Source organism: Sardina pilchardus, chromosome 5 (assembly GCF_963854185.1).
Source record: "Sardina pilchardus chromosome 5, fSarPil1.1, whole genome shotgun sequence".
NCBI classification, from domain to species: domain Eukaryota; kingdom Metazoa; phylum Chordata; class Actinopteri; order Clupeiformes; family Clupeidae; genus Sardina; species Sardina pilchardus.
In genome coordinates, this window is record NC_084998.1 from 32,201,071 (window position 1) to 32,216,910 (window position 15,840).

Below are 15,840 nucleotides of genomic sequence, written 5' to 3' on the forward strand. Positions count from 1 at the left end.
TTGACATTTGGCCGCATTACAAGATCACATAGGCTATCTGTCGTAGCCGGCATCAAGTGTCGTCAGTGTCAGCATTGACATGGGAGTCGTCGGAGATTCCCCAACATTACTGACATGCTAAACTTTTGGTTGTGGAGTGGTGGGATGTCACAGCCAATAAATAGCGGGTCGCTGAATAAGTCACGGTACAAGATGCTTCCTCCTTCAGCAGCGGTCCTGACCGTTCATATTCGGGCACCACACAAAGTCACCACAAAATTGGGATGAAATCGTGTAATCCGCATGAGGCATAACTACACACACACAAACACACACACACACACACACACACACACACACAGGAAGAGTGTAATCTGCATAGGGCTTAACTACACACACACACACACACAGGAGGAGTGTAATCTGCATAGGGCATAACTACACACACACACACACAGGAACAGTGTGATGTACAAGACCAGAGAGGAGAGGGTTAGGAATGACACACACAGACACACACACACTACAGTGCCCTTGGTCAAGCCCTTAGGGGACAGACATGGGATTGCATCAGGTGTAGAGAACAAAGTGAACGTGGATGACTGTGTGTGAGTGTGTGTGTGTGTGTGTGTGTGTGTGTGTGTGTGTGTGGTCAGAAGAAATGAGAAAAGACAGAGGAATAAAAGAGATGGAGAAAGATGTGCGAATACTCAAGCCTCTGTTCTCACTGCTCACCTGTCCTTTATTACACATCTCTGCCCCTCTCTCTCTCTCTGTGTGTGTGTGTGTGTGTGTGTGTGTGTGTGTGTGTGTGTGTGTGTGTGTTGTATTAATCCATTAATTGTCCTTTTTGTCTGCAGTAGTAATAGTGCGATGAGAATGTGTGTTAATTCACTTGGCTGCCACCACACCACTGCCAATGCTGATTTTTCATTGGTCCTAGTCAAACAATCATCAGCTCATTGGCTCCTATCTAGGCACATGTCCATTGCATTGGCACACATCCTTCTTTACGTTCTTTGCTACGGTTATGTGTACAACGGGGCTTCAAGTATATTTTCTCTCCCACGCCCCAACTACCAATAACAATGTCTAATTGGTGCTCGTTTAGACAACATCAATTCACCTCGTCTCACCTGTAGAGTAGCCACCCTTCTATCTTTGGCTGCCCAGCCCCCCCCCCCCCCCATTACCAACAACCCACCAACAACCCTTTTTAATAGTTTAAGACACATCAACTCTCATTGGCTCTCCTTTCAGCAGATCTAATTGGCTGATGTCCTTGATCCGTGGCGTGTGGTTGGCTGCCTCATTACATTACATGCCACATTACATTACATTACGTTGCTCTGGTTGCTGCGTTAAAGCTGGTTCTGGTTCTGGTTCTGGTTCTGGTTCTGACTCCTCCTCACCTCTCGGTGAGCGCCTTGCTCTGGTTGCTGCGTGCGGCCTGCAGGTCCTTCTCCAGGCGTCGTCGCTCGGTCTCCAGGCGCTGTGCGTCGCTGGGCGTGTGCGGACTGGGCCGCACGTACTGCAGCTCCTTCAGCAGCTCCTCCTTCTCGCTGATCAGGATCAGGCGGTCCCGCTCGGGGTCCAGCAGCCCCGGCCACGCCTCGCTGTCCAGCTTCGCTATCTGCACCTCGATCGTCGCAATCCTGACCACCACACAGGGACACAGGCTTGAGTGTGTGTGTGTGTGTGTGTGTGTGTGTGTGTGTGTGTGTGTGTGTGTGTGTGTGAGAGAGAGAGAGAGAGTGTGTGTCAAGCGTTCTGGTGTGTAATGGCTGTCTAGCATTCCTCTGGTGGTGGTGGTGGGTAGTGAGGTTCTTTCTTCACTGTAAAGTGCTCTGGGTGCCTAGAAAGAGCTATATAAATGCAATGTGGTGTTGTCTGTGCGTGTGTGTTTGTGAGAAAACCCACTCAGCTGTTCTAGAACCAATACTTGTACTTCGTACTGGCTCTCTCACTTTCATCTGCTATCTATCTCATATACATCACATACACACTCAACAGGTCTATACAATGCATCAGTCTTGTATAGTGACCTACTTCTATACAATTTCTGTAAACATAATGTCAATGACTATATGACATAATGTCAATTTACATCCATGCAAAATGTATTCATGAATGCTCTGTTTGTGTACAGCATGATACCAATGGCTATGAGCTTATTAAATAAACACTGCACATACATTTTGTATTCTGTATGTGATGCATCTGCGCTCCCACATCAGCTTTAGTTTAAGTGCACTAACGTGATGGAAAACTAGAGGAGTTTTTGACCTTGAGAAAGTGTTATGATTCTGTTTGGGAAGCATCTGCACTCCCACATCAGCTTTAGCAGGTATGCGAAAACTATGGATGTTTGACCTTGAGCAAGAGTTAACGTGATGGGAAAAATAGAATGTTGGACCTTGGTTGAGCGTTATTATTCTGGCTTTGATGTGAAAGTCTCACCTCCTCTTAGCTTCTTCATACTTCAGACTCAGACGCACCTTCTCAGCCAGCTTATTACTGTTTGATACAAACTGCAGCACAGGACAAATTTAACACAGAGGAGTCTAATCAGACAGATCTCTTATTGTTTGACACAAACACAGTTCTATTTTTTGACAATGTGTAATTTGGACTAAATGGCTGGCTGCTGCTATAATAAAGAATAAAACAAGGTAAGTACTGATCACAGAAAAACAACAGAATTGAGGCACTCCTGCCTGAAAAATAAATCAATAAAAAAAACGGTAATTAACACTGGCTACATGCTCATGCTATACTGACTACATGCCAATACGTTTCAACTTTACTCTTCATGTGAGACAAACACAGGTGTGCACATCTCTTACTGCACTCAGATCATGTGGATCAGGTATCAGACACACACAGATGCACACACAGATGCACACACCTCTTACTGTGCTCAGGTCATGTTGAGAGAGGTCAGGTACGTCAGTTACGTTAGTGAGACATGGTAACAGGCGAGGCCCTGGGTGCCTTCCATGTAACGATTTATATGGCTTCCTTCCTCCCTCGATCCTCGCCCCGGTCATAGCCCCTCCTACTAATGAATTTTGCGAAGGAAACGACGAAGGAATGAGCGGAGGATGGAGGAACGAAGCTTGATGAACTGCGCAAATGAGACGTCCTCGACTGCATACACACCATTTAGCACGTGCGACGTCAGTGTAATAGGGCGGATCCAAAAGACGCGCCGACATATGTGTGCATGCAACTGGTCAGCTCTTCTGCTGATAAAAAAGGACATTTACAACATTGTGTTTTGAACTCAACACATAACGCATAATTTAAAATCACTAGGTCCGACATGATGCTTTTTTGTGCAGATACACAAAATGTTTCAATGGCAAATGTTGATAAGGACGTTCAAATAATGAACTTATTGTTCGTTAGGCTACATTTATGTTTCTTCATGAGCCCCTAACATAATCCCACTATAGCTTTTAGCATCAACTTCACACGCCATAAATAACAGACAACATTTCTATATTTCTATATTTTTAAACGTTATACAGGATACGTCATCCATGCGTAGCCACAGAACGCCCATCTCCGAAATAACACTTCCGCGTGGGATGGTCTTATGTTTCCTCTCGTATCGGGATTGCCACCTCCCTCCTCTGTCCTCGGTCTTGCCTCCTCTGGTTGCAATTACATGAATGAGATGTCCTCGTGCCCTCGACTGTGAGCGATTTCCGGTGAACGAGGATCGAGGGAGGAAGGAAGCCATATAAATCGTTACATGGAACGCACCCCCTGTAACGGCTCTATGTGTGCGTGCGGCCGCAGGGGGTTATGCAAACCTGTGGTGCTCCACCTGCTTCTTCTGAACCACACTCCCACACAGCAGGGAAATGAGGCTAACGCTAGACTACACTTAGCCTTAAATGAGGCTAGCGCTAGACTACACTTAGCCTTAAATGAGGCTAGCGCTAGACTACACTTAGCCTTAAATGAGGCTAGCGCTAGACTACACTTAGCCTTACATGAGGCTAGCGCTAGACTACACTTAGCCTTAAATGAGGCTAGCGCTAGACTACACTTGGCCTTAAAGGCCAACTTTCAAGGTGATTTTATAACTTAATTTACACCGAATCCTGTATGATGATGTCACTTTAAAAAATCGTACATAGGCATATATACGTTTTACAACACCAACGGGCAGATATATGGAAGAAAGTGTACCCATTCTCAGCTATGCTACCAAAAACTGACCCTTTCCTTGAGAACGCGCTTATGACGCAAGGGCAGGTATATTGGCGCGCTGCCCTTGCTCTCATTGTGGGTTTATGTCGTCTGAGCAGTAGTAAGAGAAAAGAGAGCTTGTCGTTGTCGTTATAGTTGAGTAGGTTTGAGTTGTCAAAATGGTGAATTCTTGTGTTTGTTATGGATGTAACAACTCCAACTTGTCTGGCCATCGTGTCCACCGATTTCCAAACAAGAAACACAAAGATTTCCGTGCTTGGGTACGTTTTGTCCAGGCAAAGAGAAGCAATTTCGCTGCTTCCTCGGTGACCATACACACGGTGGTGTGTGAAAAACACTTCACACCGGACAGCTACAACCAAGGAGATCTTACGGAATTTCGCCTGGGATTTCGACGAAGAGAGTGGGTTAGGCTGGCAAATGGAGCAATACCATCTCTTCATGCGAATCCACCATCAAGGTCTGGCGGGAGTGAAGAGTCTAGTGCTAACGTTAACGTTAACGTTAGCACTAGCAGAGAATCTGCGCGCCGAAAACGGGAGATTTGCACAGTAAGTGTTGTAGCAGTAATACCTTATACAGATTGTTTCATCGAAATGGAGCCCTGTATGTCATTTTGCAAATGTTTTTTTTTCTCTCGACGTTATAATAGATTAGTCATGGCATTATTTTTGATGACTGGAATAATGATAGCATCTAGCCCAGTGGTCGGCAATAGGCGGCCCACGGGCCAGATGCGGCCCGCAAGCAAAAATATCTGGCCCGTGAGATCTTTTGAACCAGAGAATGAAAAAAAAAAAAAAAACGTTTTAAAAATCGGACTGCCAGTCTCAAACATGCTCTTTATTTTGAAACGTAACTTTCCAGAACAGAAGAATTTCAAGCAATCTAAATGCTTAGATATTTGTTTCATCTGAATACGAGTGAAGAAGCACGCAGCGAGGTGCAGCGTTAACGCACAACATGCAAAAACAAATGAAGTCAGTGGACAGCGCTGGTTCTCAAATTCCAAGCTAGTCCCTAGAACACATGTTGTCATTCAAACAACGGACATAGGCTTATGGTGATAATTAAAACACGACTTCTTTTAAACAGGCCTGACATCAAACAGGCAATTTATGGACATAGAACTGTGAAAAGTAAAAAACACGAGTTTCAAACATAGCGTGCGTGTTATTTAGGAACGCAACCTTTAAATTAGCATGCTTAGTTTCGTGGTGCCGTCTTGTACTCTTTGCAGAGACACCCTCGTTAGTTGTTACAGATCAGGTGGGCTTTGCATTAATACAATTAGGGAGGATGAATAGTTCTCTGCCCATTCATCATTAAATATCCTGTTTTCGCTGTTAACTTTTCTCTTCAGATTTTTTCATAGTGCCATTTTTTGACAGCTAACAGCAACGCGTGGAAATGTTTTTCTGGTGGTTTTTATTTTTATTTTTTAAAGACACATGCATATAATAGCGCCCCCAATGACCAGTCGACAAATTTAACCTAGCCTACAGCCTGCTTGAATGTCTCTGCTCTGTCATTTCAAGAGCGCCTATCATTTTTACCTCCTCCGATATTAATTAATTAAATTAGCCATTGTTTTGGTTGTGAACTTGTGGCCCGCTATGTAATGGCTTGGAAAATATCTGGCCCGAGGCCAAACTTAATTGCCGACCCCTGATCTAGCCTATTGAAGCTAGCACCAAGAGCCTGCCAAGCTACCGTCAGCTTATGTTATCAAGGCTGCACAGCCTCCTGTCCTGACACTTATTTTATTGTGCTAATAAGCTGATTTATTTGATACCGTATCCAAGTAATGCTTTACAATATTAATTTTCTTGAAGTTACATCGAAGTTGCCTTGGTTTTCTTTGACAAATCAAAGCTTACAAACATAACTGCCATGTTAGTATGGAAAGGGAGCTTTTATATCGTACATCGAAATGTAGCCCTGCTTGTCATTTTGCGAATGTTTTTTTCTCTCGACGTGGAGTGGAGTAGTCTCGACCTAACTTTTGTTTACTGGAAAGATGATAGTTTGGTGAAGTTAGCTCCATGAAGGCACGAGAGCCCATCAGCTTACTCTTGAAGTTGTTACTTTATCCAAAGGAGGCTGCGTCTGAGCCTCGTAGGCTAATTATACTGTGTCAATAAGCAGATCGTATTGATAACGCATCCAAGTAATACTTTACAACATTAGTTTAGTAACTAGAAGTTACATCGGAGTCACATTGGTTTTCGTTGAATGTTGTGGTTTTGGTCTGTTTTCAGATGTTGGTAGAGAGTGCTGCTAGCAAAGATGGGGCGGGTGCAACTATCACTTCAGAGCCTGAAGATGATGGAGATGGAGACATCTCTACGATGGACCCCGAGCCACTAGTGGTCAATCGTGGATCACAGTGCAACATAAGATGTTTACATCGTTCATTGGGTAATTATCTTATATCTAGCATTCACCATACATGCCATACAATCTCAAAATAAGGATGACATGATTCTAGTTACTATTTTTGCACTTGTTGTGGTTCTTGAAATTGTTGTTAGAATTGCTCTTAAAAGCTTTACATGTTTTTACCATGTGGTAAGTCGCTTTGGATAAAAAGTAATGTAATGAACTGTAAACATTAATCTCATGTGTTGTATTTCTGTTGCATTAGATTGCATTGGGTTGTCTTTGGAGACCTAATGTTCTTTTTACTTGTCTCCTACAGACTTCTCTTGGCAGCCCTACATTTTAATTGTAACGAAAACAGAGATGTAGCTCGAACCAGTGAGGGTGAGGCACGCTACGCCGTTCGCTACCCGCGGTTTAGGAAAGGTGGCTGGGTAGTCCGCCCAATCAAAGAGAAACCATCGTACGGTTAGTAGTTTCACTAGTTTATCAATATATTTGATTTGAATTTATCTTTTTATGTGTCAACCATTTTACTAAATGTGTTCTTAACATGTCTTTCCTCAAGGATACGCAACAAATCTTATGGTGGCCTTAGTAGAGGAATACTCTAGATCACCACAGGCCCTGCAAGAAAGAAGTGCTGTCTTGTCTTCTGCTGCCCCGCCCCCCCTCACCACTTCCCTTCAGAAGGTTGCCAAGGATGAGGCAGTCAGCCTCCATCTCGCACGACACTCACGATTTGCAACGAACATGCAATAAAAGATCAGTTTTACCAACAGTTTGGTTCGCTATGAATTTATTAATCATCTTCCAAACGGGGCCATCAGAAACCTTTATACGCTTGTACTTCTTCTGCAAACTGCCTCCTTATAGCTGCAACAACACATGAAGGTATGGCTTTCCTGATGTCCCTGCCTAGAATTCCATACGCCCAGCGGGCAACCTGCCTGTAAGCTGTGAATCAAAACTGTCTGGTGGAGATGGGGACATAACTTAATTTTGATTATGCCATGTTTTCAAAGTAAACAATTTTGATGGTAAATGTTGCATGTCCTGTTGGCTGATATTCTACTGTACTACACAACACCAAATATGTTTTTATAGGAAGAAAATGGAAACCTCAGTGTTTGAAAACCTGCTTTACAGGATTTACTGTTTTTGTGTAGAATAGCTGGCTATTTAAATTAGAGAAATGATTTTTTCCAAGGTTTTGGACAAGAGACCAATAGGCGTCGACCTCTTTACAGCACACACTCTCCACTGCTGATTGCATAGACTCACATCTACCACACAAAGCACCTGTTAAACAAAATGTGCTGATAAACTCACTCTCCTTTCCTCATCGTAGCTCTAATAACTGTTGTAAGGCCTTGTAAGAAATGACATGTAGACGACTAATTTCCTAAATCTTAGGTAAATATGCACTGGGGATTTTTTCCGCGATTGCATTCACATAGCGGCCACATTACGGCAAAACTAGGCTAGGTCAACAGCAGAGAGTCTGTTCGCAAGTTAGGTGCTTTGTAAACAAACTTTGGACAAAGCCTAGGCGTCTGCTAAATAACAATAAAATAACCACAACAATAACATAATGTTCGTCGGAAATAGCCTACTAAGGAGCAGCCTAGCAGGTCTGAAAGCAGCGACTGATTTAAAAAATCAGATAGCAATTTCAACAACATTTCGAGATATCCCTATCCCCAGACTAGCCGACCATCACAGTAGGCTATAAGCATTTAAAATCTGTGTTAAACATATTACTACACATGCGGCTTAGATGGTGACAATCTACATGGATGCTTGAAAAACAACGTCGACAGTGAATTTGCTACATATGATTTATTAAAAACATTGCAATGTGATAAATAAGGCAACCCCCTTTAGACAAAAGCGTCCGCTAACCGTAGCCCAGAGCGGTAGACAACGTTAGCCGCCGTTAACCCGTGGTCACTCACCAAGACACTTGCCCAATTCTCCACCGATTATCCTCACACTACAACTATATCTCCCTCCTCTGGCCATTCACCCTTCCCCTAATCTCTACCTGACCCCTCTCTCGTCTCATCATAATTATAGGCCAATGGCCCGTCGTAAGAGTCGACCGTAACCTGCTTTCTCTATCAGACTCCATAACAAAGAGATAACATTCACCTGTCCCCGCGTCACGTTCGATCAGGCCGGTTTTGAGACGCGGAAGTAATTTTAATCGCAATTTCTTTCAAAAACTTTTAAAATGTACATTTAAGATTAATTTCTTCACAGAAATCGAGTTCCTACACTATTTGTCTATACATCCAAACACAGGGGTCTTCAAATTGAAAGTTGGTCTTTAAATGAAGCCTGATGGTAGGCGCTAGACGCTAGACTCAAGGGGGCAGGCATATTCCCGGAAGTAGAAACACGAAATGAGCTGGTGATCAACACTCTGCTAACTCCCTTGGACGGCCATAGATTTCAGATTTTTTTGCGATCCCATAACTTCATATAACATGTGCCCTTTGTCTCCCTTATAGCTTCTGTGTATTGTATATAAGGTATCGAAGGCAAAATTAATTCACTTCTTCCCCGTATATTACCTTGGTTTCCCGTAAAGAAGTATTTTAGCATGTCTGTTGTAGGGAAGCTAACGTTCGCCCGTAATGTTTGGATAAGAAGCTGAGTGAGCCTGCACGAAAACCATGACGGAGAGTCATTCGCAAGATCAGTGAAAATGCGTGTAGCCTACGGTAGCCTACTGTTTGATATGGTAAAGCATTAGGCCTACCTAGAGTCAAGTAGCCTACACATAATAATAATATTAAAAAACGAACATTAACAATTTCAGACGTTTTCGATCTATCAGACGAGTTACAGCAGGCTAACGTCACGAACTGAGTACGAGTCTGCGCAGTACGACGGAAAGTAAACGGAATTTTGTTTCAGCCCCCTTCCATAGAGAACAACGGAGTCTGTTTGTCCATTTCTTTTAGGTCTATGGCTAGACTACACTTACGGTGTGGACACATATGCACTACATATGTGTCGGAAGGTGTAGCACGTCTTCCCCTCGTTTGTCGTGAGTGGGCGTTTCGTTTGAATTGTCAGTTAGCAGTTCATAAGCAGTTCGTTTTAACTTGTCTAAAGTGTTTCTCACAAATATACACCATTTTAGGCGTGTATTTAACAGCATACGAAAATATTAATAGCCTACACAAACTATGCAAGCCATTTTGAAATATTGTTTTATTTAAACTACTCAATGCAATCTCAAATCCTCACCAGAAACACCAACAGTCAATGTATTTCTCCAAATCCAAGTTTCGTTTATTTTATGGACAACTAGCTGGTCGTGGAAGACTTCGTTTAAACATGAATTTGACTTGTATACGGAACCAAGTTTCACGGGCACTGTTGTACTACAACGACGAACCTACTACCTCGTGCTTTCATTGGACAGACGGCTCGCGTTCAACGGACTCATTTGCATAGAGCTGGGGATCGGCCAGCTTTTCTGTCGCGCGACAGGTTTTCAAATGCAGCGCTGCCTTCCCGGAATGCTTTGCGGGTCCGTTAAAGTCGCTTGACGTCACCCATAGGGAAATAGCGGGTTCCGACACGACAAAGTGAAGTGCCGGAAAGATCTGGCCGTACCGTTACGGTGTGGACACATTTGCACTACATATGTGTCGGAAGGTGTCGCACGTCTTCCCCTCGTTTGTCGTGAGTGGGCGTTTCGTTTGAATTGTCAGTTAGCAGTTCATAAGCAGTTCGTTTTAACTTGTCTAAAGTGTTTCTCACAAATATACACCATTTTAGGCGTGTATTTAACAGCATACGAAAATATTAATAGCCTACACAAACTATGCAAGCCATTTTGAAATATTGTTTTATTTAAACTACTCAATGCAATCTCAAATCCTCACCAGAAACACCAACAGTCAATGTATTTCTCCAAATCCAAGTTTCGTTTATTTTATGGACAACTAGCTGGTCGTGGAAGAGTTCGTTTAAACATGAATTTGACTTGTATACGGAACCAAGTTTCACGGGCACTGTTGTACTACAACGACGAACCTACTACCTCGTGCTTTCATTGGACAGACGGCTCGCGTTCAACGGACTCATTTGCATAGAGCTGGGGATCGGCCAGCTTTAATGTCGCGCGACAGGTTTTCAAATGCAGCGCTGCCTTCCCGGAATGCTTTGCGGGTCCGTTAAAGTCGCTTGACGTCACCCATAGGGAAATAGCGGGTTCCGACACGACAAAGTGAAGTGCCGGAAAGATCTGTCCGTACCGTTAGCCTTAAACGAAGCGCTAGACTACACTTAGCGTTTGTGCCAGGAGCTTAAAGGAGCGCTACTGTTCATCTCAGCCAATAAGCACTCAAATGACCACTTATAATGAGAAGATTCATGGAGTTAAACTAGGCTATCCAGCACACACATGTAGGTGATTAAGTTGCAAAGCCATCCTAGCACTCTGTTCTTTTCTTCGCAGACAAATCTTAAAAATAAATAAATGAACAAACAGTGACACTTTCACTTGTCAACACACACAGTCACAGTTTTCATTTCTTGTTTTGTCGCTCACCTCAGCGGGGATGTCTGTCTGGGATTGGGCATCGGAATAGAGGCGTGGGATTGACAGGTTGGAGTTGGCCAATGACGTGCTGCTGGCCCACAGATCTGACTGAGAGCCCGCCTCCAGCTGGAAGCCATCTTTCAATGCAGCCAGTTTCTGCAGAAGCACCAACAACAGGTCAACATTTGATACATACATACATACATACACACACACCAACAACCACAACAAGTGAACACTTTACACACACACACACACACACACACACACACACACACACACACACACACACACACAGGTCAACACTTTACACACACATACCAACAACAGGTCAACACTTTACACACACATACCAACAACAGGTCAACACTTTACACACACACACACGTGCGCAGACTGCGCACAAACACGCACACATGCATACAAGCTGGGGCACGAGAATCATTACATATGGCTCATGCTCATTATTGTGTTCATTTCGTTCATACGTTATTGTATTTGATACTCACACACTGTGCTACATAACCGTATAATGCATGACTTTTAGAAGTTACAATGCTTTTGATTAGTCTATGAAGTCTTCCATGCTCACCAGTCACTATGAGAATAATCGGCATACGAAATCTATTATCTAATATACTATTCTAATTTATTCTAATTTAACCCCTTGCATAGTAATGTTCAAATTCAAGTGTGGCCTAGTTGGGATGCATGAAATATAAAACCCAAAGCAGCAGCTGACAGCACAGCAGCACACCCTGCATCCACAGGAGAGGTGCATATACTAGGAGGTTTACGGTAAACGGATGGAGGTATTCACCACATTAGCAGAATTCAAACCTGACACGATGTGCCTTCCTAAAAGCTTCCTAAAAAAATACTCCAACTGCCAAACATTAACTTATGATACTCAAACACACACCAACAAACACAAACACACACACACACACACACACACACACGCTGTCACTAGCTCCCAATGCATGAGCACCCATCTGAGCTGTGGGCCATGGTGTGTGGTAAAGGAGCACTTGATCATCATTACCACGAGTGTGTAGCAGAATGGGCCGTCCTGCTCTACTGCAATAAGGAGAAACGGGGTCCATTACACCCGATGGGAGAACAGCAGTGAGCAGTTAGCATGTTCTCACAGTGTGACTGATCACTGCCGTGTATGTTTGTGTGTGTGTGTGTGTGTGTGTGTGTGTGTGTGTGCGTTGCAGTTAGCACGCTCACACAGTGTGAATGATCACCGCTCAGATTGAGTGTGTGTGTATGTGTGTGTGTGTGTGTGTGTGTGTGTGTGCATGTGTGTGTGTATGTCTGAGTGAATGAGTGAATGAGTGAGAGAGTGTGTCAAGGATAGAAAAAAAGAGAATGACTAGTGGAGACAGAATGAGGGAAAAAAGGGTAAATTTTTCTCCAGTTGCAATCTAGTGCAGCTTAACAAAGCCAAAACACACACACAGTGTGAGCTGCAGTAGGGGGTCTGTAAAAAGGATCAGACATACATTATTTAGAATCATCTGCCACTCCCCATTTTCAACAGTAGTCACAACACACACACACACACACACACACGCGCGCACGAACACGCACACGCACACGCTGCAGTAGTGGGTCTGTAAAAATGATCAGACATACATTATTTAGGATCAACTGCCACGCCCCATTCTCAACAGTCCCAGAAAAAAGATGAAAAAAGACAGTGATATGGTACTACACACACATACACTGCCAGTTCATCTCCCTCCAAGATCCCCACATACAACGCAGATTATAATCTTCATATGTAATCTTAATCTTAATCCGACCTGATCGACTGAAGCACTGGGTAAAAAAAGGACAGAGCAGTAAGACCCTTTCCACATATATTAAAAAGGAAAAATGGAATACAAACAAACAAACACACACACAAACAAAAATAAACACACACAGCTCAAGTGAATCCTGATGAGAGTGTGTCCTCAAGACATACAGTATGGATGCCATAGCAACCGCACAACACTGAAGCTATGGCTTTCACATCCTCCAGTGGCTCTGACACATGCAAGTGTGTGTCCAGTGTTATAGATCAGTAAGTGTTGGATGGGTCATTAGCCATATGAGAAACACAGCAGGGCCAGCGGGACGCTGTCCAGTGTGTGTGTGTGTGTGTGTGTGTGTGTGTGTGTGTGTACCATACGTTAGTGATGGCCTGTGCAGTTTTACAGACCAGCGGACCAGTGAGTGAGAGCTGGCCCAGCCTGATGCTCCAGTTAGCATTAGTGTTAGCGATGGGCTGTCCTGTGTGTGTGTGTGTGTGTGTGTGTGTGTGTGTGTGTGTGTGTGTGTGTGCGCGCATGTGTGTGTGTGTGTGTGTATGTGCGCGCATGTGTGTGTGTGTGTGTGTGTGTGTGTGTGTGTGTGAGTGCGCGCGTGTACCTGCATGAGCTCCTGCTTCTCCTTCTCCCCAGAGCTGATGGCCTCCCTGATGCTCTTCACCTCCCTCAGGATAGCCTGCGCCTCCTGTGGCTTAAAGCCATACACCGCGCTGCTGGACACCTTCTGGTTGATCCTGCAGCAGGAGGAGGGAGGGAGAGAGAGAGAGAGAGAGAGAGAGAGAGAGATGGGGAAGGAGAGAGGGAGAGAGAGAGGGAGAGGGAGATGGGGAGAGATGGGGGGATAGAGAGATGGGGAAGGAGAGAGGGAGATAGAGAGGGAGTTGAAGAGAGGGACAGAGGGAGAGAGGGACGGAGGGAGGGATGGAGGGAGAGAACAGAGGTTAGATCATTCAACTCCATACACCAGAGATGATCGGACAGATTGGTTTACGGATCTGAATCTTAGTCCAGTAGTCACCCCAATCCTTTACCCTACTCGTGCATGCATTGCAGACACTCAGAAAAAGGCTCAAAAACACACTGCATAGGAGACCACGCTCAGCTGGTGGCCTCGCACGCTCGCACGCACGCAGATGAACAGGTGCACAGGTGAGCAAGTAAACAGGTGAGCATGTGTACCCATGTGACTGTGGGGAAAGGGGTCATGTGTGTAAACCGTCAGCTCTGCTCTCATAAAAAAACAACACACACATACAGTAACACACCTCTGACCTGGTGCAGATCTGACAAGTATGTGTGTGTGTGTGTGTGTGTGTGTGTGTCTAAACTATGAGGTTTTTATCAAACACTTTCATCAAACATCAAACGGCTGACTTCAACGGCGGGCTCCATCTTAGTTAATATTTACTGATCTATTAAAGCCTTATCTGCTGCTTATCGCACTAATACGGACACACCACACCATAAAACTGGCACGTCTGCATTTCATCAAAACAGCATACCGGTTTCACTGAGAGAACACACATACGTACACACGCACACGTACTAACGCGCGCGCACGCGCACACACACACGCGCACGGACATATCTGCCAAGGTACCGTTTTTTTCAAACCAGCATTCACATTCAGCCTTTAATACTGATCTGAGACCTGTCACTGTGTTTCAGTTCTACTGGCTACAGTAAGGAGCACGTTCGGCCTGATCTGAGACCTGTTACTGTGTTTCAGTTCTACTGGCTACAGTAAGGAGCACGTTCGGCCTGATCTTCAGTTCTACTGGCTACAGTAAGGAGCACGTTCGGGGGGGCGCTGACTTGTGAGGCACATAAGTGGAGCATTCCTGGTGGTGTGCACATGTGTGGCGACTCAACTGTGCTGTGTATGTGTGTGTGTGTGTGTGTGTGTGTGTGTGTGAGTGAGTGAGAGAGAGAGAGGGAGTGTGTGTGTGTGGCGACTCAGCAATGGTGTGTGTGTGTGTGTGTGTGTGTGTGTGTGTGTGTGAGAGTGAGACAGCAAGTGTGTGTGTGTGTGTGTGTGGCGACTCTGCACTGTAGGGGTGGCGTAGCGTGGCATAGCAGAGAGGGGAGAGAATAGGAGAACGGGTCCGACTGCATTCCTGTGCAAGAGCTTGACAGGGAGCAAGAGCTCACCAAGCCCTACACACACACACACACACACACCAAGCCCTAGCTAGACACACACACAGTTGACCCTCACCAAGCTGAAACTAGACACGCACACACACACAGCCCTAGAGCAGGCTGAGGAGTGGACTACCCAAGCCTGTGGAAGTGCCTCTGGGGAGACAAGGAGCAAACATTCCCATTGAAAGAAAAGAAATAATCATAATGGGCTGAGAACTGCATTCCTATCCATTAGCTCACACCAAAGGCGCGCGCACACACACACACACACACACACACACACACACACACACACACACACACACACACACACACACACACACACACACACACACACACCATTAGCTCACAGCAAAAGCACGCAGGACAGCAGTGACTCAGGTGAGAGCTGGCACAGCCCTCATTTCATTTCATTTGCTGCAGCTGTGGAGCCGCATCGGCCTATTCTGAAGCCTAATCCACAAGACAGGTTTCTGAAGTGAAACTCAAAGAACTCTACAAGAGTGGAAACCGAGTGTGTTCATGAGAGGAAACAGGAAATCAAGTGTGTTTAGAAAGTGTGTCTGAGGTGTTTGGCAGGTGAGTGTGACCTCTGGGTCTGAGTGAGAGGCAGTCCTACAGTACATGGAGGCCAATCAGCATGGAGATCCTAACAAGCCTGAATAGGACAGATGGGAGTTTAGCACAGACGGGAGTTTAGCACCGGTGTTTGAGAAGGGAGTT

The 15,840-nt window shown here is 44.8% G+C and overlaps 1 protein-coding gene and 1 long non-coding RNA gene across 2 annotated transcripts in view; one reads left to right on the plus strand and one right to left on the minus strand.

The window, feature by feature from the left end:
• wwc1 (WW and C2 domain containing 1) overlaps positions 1-15,840 on the minus strand; it is a 52,203-nt gene that overhangs the window by 22,583 nt on the left and 13,780 nt on the right. The window contains exons 6-9 of the mRNA XM_062537269.1: positions 13,574-13,706; positions 11,159-11,305; positions 2,440-2,510; positions 1,392-1,634 (exon numbers count right to left, since the gene is read on the minus strand). Of these exons, the coding sequence (XP_062393253.1) occupies positions 1,392-1,634; positions 2,440-2,510; positions 11,159-11,305; positions 13,574-13,706 (594 nt within the window). The remainder of the gene's footprint in view (positions 1-1,391; positions 1,635-2,439; positions 2,511-11,158; positions 11,306-13,573; positions 13,707-15,840) is intronic.
• Positions 6,964-7,366, plus strand: LOC134080704 (uncharacterized). The gene is made up of 2 exons (XR_009939247.1): positions 6,964-7,053; positions 7,154-7,366. It is a non-coding gene; the product is annotated as an uncharacterized LOC134080704 (long non-coding RNA).